Source organism: Raphanus sativus, unplaced genomic scaffold, assembly GCF_000801105.2.
Source record: "Raphanus sativus cultivar WK10039 unplaced genomic scaffold, ASM80110v3 Scaffold2763, whole genome shotgun sequence".
Taxonomy (NCBI): Eukaryota; Viridiplantae; Streptophyta; class Magnoliopsida; order Brassicales; family Brassicaceae; genus Raphanus; species Raphanus sativus.
The window spans coordinates 5465-13937 of record NW_026618071.1 but is presented as its reverse complement, the minus strand read 5'-3'; the positions used below and the strand labels follow the sequence as shown (position 1 = coordinate 13937).

Here is an 8473-nt window from a genome sequence, read left to right as displayed (position 1 = left end):
GATCGGATATTCGCTTCCTAAAAATTTTTAATATATGTGATTTGCTTCGATTTTAACGGATATTGAAATTTAGTATTTGCTTTCCTTCAAAATTTTAACGGATATCCTGAATTTTTAGATCTAATAGTAATAAATAATGAATCGAATCAAGTTTAACAGATAAAATGTTAACTCATAGTCAGAAGTTGTCCCACTAAGAGCACCCCATCAATGAACCCCTCTTGGGGTTCATCCTTTTAGTTTTTTATTATTAAACTTTTTCCATTTTTCTTTTGATTTTCTTTTAAAAAAAAAAAAAAAAAAAAAAGAGATAGACCAATCGCGGGCCACCACGACACGTGGGGCCCGCGCTACAGTGACGAACTTCATGAGAGAGGGGTTCATCCCAAAGAACTTTAGGAGAGAGGGGTTCATCACTATTCATATATTTTATTATTTTTTTTTTTGGGAAGGGTGTGAACCCCACCCATGAACCCCTAATGGGCATGCTCTAATGATGTTCCGTGTTCGCTCTCGTTGACGGAGGAGAGGTACGAGTCAACAAGTCAAATTTATTTGGAGGTGGAGTTAGACTATCTCTAATCCTAACTATATCATTTTAGGTATATTTATGGAGGCCTCGATTGTTTGATTTTTATTCACCTTTTTCTTTATAAACATCATTTCTCTGACAAAATTGTTTGATTTTTTTTTTGCGGCTAAATGACATATACGTATTTATCATTTGAAAGTCAAGGTAGATACAGTTTTCTTTACAAATATTTTTCAACCTTCCTTTCTCTTACCATATGTTACTACTATCATAAAGCCTATCCCAAATTATTTTAAAATTATAAACATTGTACAAGTATTTCATTCCTCATGCTGAAAAGGTGGTGATAATGGTAACACTAAGAATTTTACTGCCTTTAAATTACTGACGAAGTTTTTTTCTCGAGATCTAACATTATAACATACTATAACTACAAAAACTCAAGAAAAAAAATGCGAATGTGGGGGTTCAGATTTGAAATGGGGCCTTTTCATATAAAAGAAATGGGACCTGAATCTTTGATGCAATGAAATAACTCAGAAGAAGAGAGTGTGAGAAAAAGTCGTGCAAATGTTTTGTTTCCATTGTACCATATTTTTCAACCAAACCGCCAAACTTAGCCGTCCCTTTTTGTTTTTATTTATATCAAAAACGTTTTGTGTTTTATTTTTTATACGTAAAAGATTCAAATAGGTTGTCTTCCTCGAGTTCACATTTTCAAACTTATCCTCCAAGTTGGATAACATTTTGAAGGTAATGTATATATACACATTGTGATTTAAAAAAAAAGTATATACACATAATACTATTGTAATTTTTGGATTTCTACTACTGGGAGTAACTACAGTTCTTTAATAGTTGCGGTGAAGTACTTATTAGTGATAGTTCAGCAACAAGATCAGTAATATGAATGTGGTTACAAAAAAAAAGAAGAGAGTGCAGTCAAAATGTTAATAGTTAGATAACATAACGAAGATGGACAAAAGAAAAATTATAGTGAAAGACTTATCTATATGCAAAAACCCCACATATTGTAACTGTATTGTGGTTTTTATTGGGATTAGCTGTTTTGTGGGTTTAGAATAGAGATCGATTATTTTGTAGTGTGAAATTGCTAGTTACCCGTATGATCAAATGGTGTGGTTTTCTAACTTCTATATAGAGCAATCGGATTTGTCTGTCACCAGTAAATTGGTTTAGATGAGCATGATTATTGAGTTTCTACCTAGATATTTCTCCAAAAAATTTTTTTTTAAATGAAAGTAATCTACCTGTGTGTTTCTTCTCTACACAAATTTGCTAGTTATTTGTGACTTCTCCATATATAATTTAATTTTCGGTTGCAAGTCTTGAGGTATCGGCTGCACATATATCAGTTAATACTTAATATAATCTGAACAGTGCAGATATTTTTAATAAGAAAAACAAAAATGTAAAAGAAATGTGTGGTCCTCTCCCTCCGGCCATTTAGTTTTGGTTCATAGAAAGTACAACAATTAGCTTTGGTCCCCTAAATGTAAATAAAGTATGCAAACAAATATTATTATCAGGTTTATTAATTTTCATAGGTAAATATATACTCTTCTTATACCATATTGCAATCATTATTTTCACTGATTAATAGTTGTATCCGTTGATAATTGTACTTTAGTTTTAAAATCATACTAACGGGCGCCTCGTGACGTTCTTTATGTTTACAATGTGTTAAAAGTTTGATAGATATAGTATTAATGAAAATGTACCAGTTCTTTTTTGATGTTGAACGAAAATGTCCCTGATATATTAGGGTCATGGCTAGCTCTGAAACAAATCCCAATAACGGTGTTGCGATTATTCTTCACACAAATTTATTTGACGGTGTTAAAATTTACCGAGACAAAAAGTTAGAAATGGTCACATTTTAACCAGCAAAACTCATTTAACGAGTTACAATTATAAATTCCTACCAGCAGATAGCTCATATATACAGACAGACAAACATGTGATTTGCAATCCTTTGTGATGATATATCATGAAAGAAACGTATATCAATGTGGGTCGTATATAATCAAGCGCAGTAGATTAGAGTATGAGGAGAGGAGTGAAACACGAAAACACGAGTAGATCCCAATCAAACAAATCTGATCACATCTTTGTTTTTGCAAATTATATTGGGAACCCAACAAAATAATATTTTATCGGCTAATATATTATAGGAGTATATATATATATATATATATATATATTTGTATTGTGAAGTATAATTTTATAGATTTATAAAGTCACAAGACTTACCTCAACATGAATTCGAAATTTGGAACATATAACATGTTCTTAAGTCTTGTCTAGTAAATTTAATTATTTTAAAAGAAACATCTTTGTTTTATAGGAAATTATTGTTGAACAAATGCAGTCGGAATTTTGTGAGGAAATTAAGAAGAAGAAAAAAGAAAGAAATGTGTGAGCACCAAGATAAGGCCTGAAAGCACGTGAGAATTATATCACAATCATATAATTTACGGACGATAGTATTAGATAAACGACACTTGTAAGAGTTCAACGAATAAAATAGAAGTGGACCACGTACGCAGTTCATTGCACGTCCTGATTTTTGCAGTACGTTTGTGATAAGTAGTATACATATTTATTTTCACTAAACTATTTATTAAACTCACGACTTAAGATAGTAATAAAAGGAATTTACCCAATCGTCAAACAAGATAGAAATTATACTAAGACACTTAAACAAATTACAACATTGATGTAATATACAAATACAATATTGTAGTACTGATTAGATTAATATTAATGTTATATCAAATACTAGTTGGTGGTCAAATAGTTTTTGAAATGAATAGTCATAAACTACAGTTTACATCCAAATATAATATTATTTACATTTCGATCTGAACACCAAAAACTATTCTCAAACTCCATGATTTATTGAAGTAAATAATTAAGTAATAAATATTTATAACTTTACTTTTCTATTACAAATTTTGGGTTATTTTTCAATTCCCTGAATTCATACATCAAGTTTTTTTTACTAAACTGTTTATATATCAGCTTTAGTAATGGGAAACATATGTATACTGTTTTAGTTTTATATTTCATTAAGCGAACCAATAATTCTAGACTTCTAGTCCATCTCTATATGGAGTATTAGTTAGCACCAAACTATAGGATGGTGGTTGCTCAGTATTGTAAAGAAGAAAACACGGCCACAAAAGTCAAGTCGATTTCAAATATAATTTGTTAGTCTTTATCCTTCTCGATTATAAAATGATTATAATAAAGAAAGAGGGAGAATAAACTGCAAAATTTAAGAGAGAGATAGAGAGAAACATAAAACCATCATTATTGGGAAGTCTTTAAGGCAGTCCTTAAAAGAGAAGGGAAGGGAACCCATGAGAAGAATGGAGGAAAAACCTCTATATAAAGGCTGTCCCTTATGTTTTCATGACAAAAAAAAAAAGATAAGGGTTTTGTTCTCTGCCCTCCAATAACGATGCTTTAAGGGATGGTATGAAGGTGTTCAAAAAAAAAAAGGGATGGTATGAAGTAGAAGTGAAGATGCATGCGATGGTGTGTCGGAAAGGCAAAGCACATGCTCCACAACTTGAGCTTCTCACTTGCGTCAGGGGTAAGTATCCTCTGTACCTTCTTACTTTTTACTTATTATGTACCACCACACTTCTCAGCCACTGGATCCCTATTCATTGCATATACTATTCATTTATAATACGAAAGTGATTTTTTAATTATTTTATCTGCTTAGAACTAAACTTCATTGTCAAAATATTATCTTTTACGTTTACAGACAGCCGTAACAAACACCGTCCGTCAAAATATTTTTTTTTCCATAGTTGGTGATGTTTACGTCACTTTTTGAATTCCAAGTATAGTTTTAAGCTAGTATCCGTAAACTAATGAACATATTCAAAAATTGATTACATCCAATTATCATTTTTTATATTATAAAAAGAGTTTTGGTTATAAAGTTTTCAAAGTTCCATGATTCTCTTTTATCTACAGTCTCTCTCATGCACGACGTTATATAACAAACATTTTGAGATTACCATTTATAGGGACTTAAATCGTTTAGAAGCCGATGCTGACTCGATTATCAGATGTGTTCCATTTCCACATGAAAAAAGGATTGTCTGACTCATGCAAGCCACACATTTATGTGATAAGTGAGTTTTATCTGCTTTGAGAGTCCATTATTAATTAAGGATCTTGTTAGTTAATGATGTCATAGATTTTTGTTTAGCAAGCAGATAAGTTTCGATCTGTTCACTCATAGTAGATCTCAAACAGGTTTTTTCCTTTCATATTTATATACTTATAAGTACGTGGCTAAGTCCATGAACATAAAATAACGTATAACAATGATCTCTGTGGCATCCCTTATATAATTTGCTAGACCTAATAAAATATGGAAAATAATTTACACTAAGACAAAACCACACTAACTTTCACACTAACTTTAAAATTATTTAATTATTTCTTACACTATAAATAACAATAGAACCTCTTTGGATCCAATGCCAACGAGGTTTATCAAACGAGCATTCCAATACTATAATTTTAAAATGTTTACTCGATATAAATGAACTGCAGGTCTGCAACAACAACAACAACAAAAGGGAAAATAAAATAATGATTGAAAAGAAATATCATCACGCAAAACCTTAAAAGTACTATCGATGTCGTGTCCTCCTCCTCTTCATCTACAACAAATAGTTCCCACAGTTTTCGCATCAATATTTAAACATTTTCACAAATTTTTTTTACACACTCTCTTTTCCTCTCTCCTTCGTATAATACTATATTAGTACTGCTGTTAAAAAAATACTATATTAGTACCATTACCCATCTTTCTTTCACCACCAAACCTCTGCACATCCTCTCTACTCTCTCTCACCCTCTAGCAAAAAAGATGTCAGGCAACTGTTACCCAAGAGAAATCCACCACACCACTCCCTCGTTGCACCATCGCCAAAACGACGCCGTCGTTGATAGAGAGTATTTGTTCGAGAAATCACTAACACCAAGCGATGTTGGAAAGCTAAACCGTTTAGTCATACCGAAGCAACACGCTGAGAAACACTTCCCTCTAAATAATGCCAGCGATGACGTGGCGGCGGCAGAGACGACGGAGAAAGGGATGCTTCTTAGCTTCGAGGACGAGTCGGGAAAGTGTTGGAAATTCAGATACTCGTATTGGAACAGTAGCCAAAGCTACGTGTTGACCAAAGGATGGAGCAGGTACGTCAAAGACAAGCACCTCCACGCAGGGGACGTTGTTTTCTTTCAGCGGCACCGTTTTGATCTACATAGAGTCTTCATTGGTTGGCGAAAACGCGGCGAGGTTTCGTCCCCTTCCACCGTCTCCGTCGTGTCTCAAGATGCTCGAGTTAACACGACGACATACTGGAGCAACGGCTTGACTACACCTTACCGTCAAGTACACGCGTCAACGAGCTCTTACCCTAACATTCACCAAGAGTATTCACACTATGGTAAAACTCTTTATCTCTCATCTCAATTTATTTTGTTATTTTTCTCTTATCTATCTGTCAGATATATATACACTTTCTGTTTTTATAGATATATGTCATAGATAATGTCTTTTCTTTTCACCAAAATATATACGTTCGTACATGTTATAACATAGGTTATTCTTTTATGCTTGTTGTTTTAGATTACCTTAAACATTTTTTAGACTGAGCTTTGACCATTTTAGCTGGTGGATGTTTCTTCTTATAAAAATTGTCGGAATTAAAAACACCCACTAGTTATTTTATTTTATCCTAAAATATGTGACAATTAAATTTACCAAAAAAAATGTGACAACTACTTTAGTTGCGTGTGTATCTATGTAAAATAACAACCTGAGATAACATTTTGTAATAGATATCTCTCTTTTTTCACATGTCATTTTGATTCTGGACAAGAAAATAAAACCCCCGCAATTTCAATTATCTTCGCCAAGTTGTGTAAACTTAAGGAGAACCGTCCAATCAACTTAGACTAACGTGTTCGTTATTTCTTCCTTTAATTAATTAAAAACTAAGTATGTAACTAAAAGATGCGCACGTGTCGTGACGGTGGAAAATTGTAGGCGCCGTCGCTGAGACACCGACGGTAGTTGCAGGGAGCTCGAGGACGGTGAGGCTATTTGGAGTTAACCTCGAATGTCACGGTGACGTTGCCGAGCCACCACCGTGCCCCGACGGCTACAGTGGCCAACAGTTTTACTATTACTCAACTCCTCATCCCATGGTAACTTTTTATTTATTCTGTCATATTCAATTTGCTTACGTCAAGTATGTTTATGCTACTATGCCAATAATTAAGTAGTTATAAAACAGATGTCGTGGCTGTTTCTCGAGATGAGACATACGAGATTAGTAGTTTTTAAAAATAGATCTGAAAGAGCTTTTGTTTAATAACTAATATAATAAAGAAGGAATCAGGAAGACTAATACTGCACTTGAATGTAAACGCACATGGCCAATTTGTTGATGATAAATTGATAGCCTAACATAATCTGTTTTCTTCTTTTTCTGTAGCCTAGCATGATTTTAATGAAGAAGATTAAGTGATAAATAATAACAAATTAACAATAGTTGCGTGTTGGTTTTGTGAAATAGAATGTATCATTTGCTGGGGAAGCAATGGAACAGGTAGGAGATGGACGAGGCTGATGATATTTGAAAAGAAGCGATAATCTTTTAGACTTTGACTTTAGATTATCAGTCCATACTTGGCTCAATTGTCACAGAGAAAACACCAAAAAGGAGGAAAATTAATATCAGTATAACTTCATTATTGTGTATTTAGTTATTTGCTATTTAACCAATTTGAAAACAAAATAAAAAAGAGTATAATTATTTTTCCAACATTTGAGTCAGAGAGTTAACTAAAAATGTGTATTATTTGATGCCTGAGAATCAGAGATAAATTCAATGAAGCTTGCAAAAGTCATTTGAGAGCTTGTATCATGTATATGTGCATGTATAGCGAATCAATGATGATGAAAGATGATTTGGGAATTGTTATGATTCATGTGATGAGATTACAAGAAGAAAAAGGTGTGGCCCTAACAAATGATTAAAGAACGGGTATAGCATGTGTGTAAAAATGTATGTTGTGTTACAACTTACAACGCCTTTTCTATCTGGTCCAAAGCAAAACCTAAAGACCATTTTATTCTATATTACTCTACTTTTGATTCTCTATTGTTTTTTTTCTTTTGAATTGCAGAGAAAGTGCGAAAGGAATATCTGAATCCCTTCTACAAGATATTCTGACAAAACGAGACGGTCCCAATTGTTTCTTTGCCTTTACGTTTGCCATTTTAAATTGCAAATGTGAACGCAAACGAAACGATCAGGACTTTGGTATTCTAGGAGTAATTTCTAGTTCGTTTTTAAAGTTCAGATGTTCTCGTCTCCTCTCTTTGGTTCCTTTAGTGCTCTCCAAGAGTTGATCTCAACTTCTCATCCACACCATAACAAAGAAGTGTGTTTTAATTTCTTTCTCTGGGCTGGGCTTTAAAGCCTTTTGAGTTTTCGCTCTGGATCCAAATACTAAAGTTTTGGGAAATTAAGTAATTAACTAGTAATTGTCTTGGGCATTTGAAAGATTATAGTATAGTTACTTGATAATATCATATCTATATTATTAAAGTTGAAGTACATTTGTAATTTGTTTGGAAACAAGGATAGTAGAATAAAAGAGATATGTTTGGAAACATAGATAGTAGAATAAATTAGATATGTTTGGAAACATGGATAGTAGAGATGTGTACTTTCTTTTATTTACACATTTAGCCATTATATTTTCAATAAATTAATAATAAATGTGAATTATTTAGAAACATGAATAACATATTTTTTATTTATTAGTTAACCAATATTAACTTTCTGCCAATATAAAATCAAAAATGTTAAA

At 32.6% G+C, this 8473-nt stretch overlaps 1 protein-coding gene across 4 annotated transcripts; it reads left to right on the top strand.

The window, feature by feature from the left end:
* Window positions 1-5400: 5400 nt before the first annotated feature.
* Window positions 5401-8132, top strand: LOC108811662 (B3 domain-containing protein At3g11580). 4 transcript variants are annotated; one of them, XM_018583749.2, is made up of 3 exons: window positions 5401-6036; window positions 6639-6799; window positions 7784-8132. In XM_018583749.2, the coding sequence occupies exons 1-3, from the start codon at window positions 5454-5456 to the stop codon at window positions 7805-7807; spliced, it is 768 nt and encodes a 255-aa protein (XP_018439251.2). In that variant the 5' UTR covers window positions 5401-5453; the 3' UTR covers window positions 7808-8132. The 4 variants fall into 4 exon arrangements, with proteins under 4 accessions (XP_018439251.2, XP_056856560.1, XP_018439250.2 ...); XM_057000580.1 differs by lacking the exon at window positions 7784-8132 and adding an exon at window positions 7541-7643; XM_018583748.2 differs by lacking the exon at window positions 7784-8132 and adding an exon at window positions 7171-7419.
* The last annotated feature ends 341 nt before the right edge of the window (window positions 8133-8473 follow it).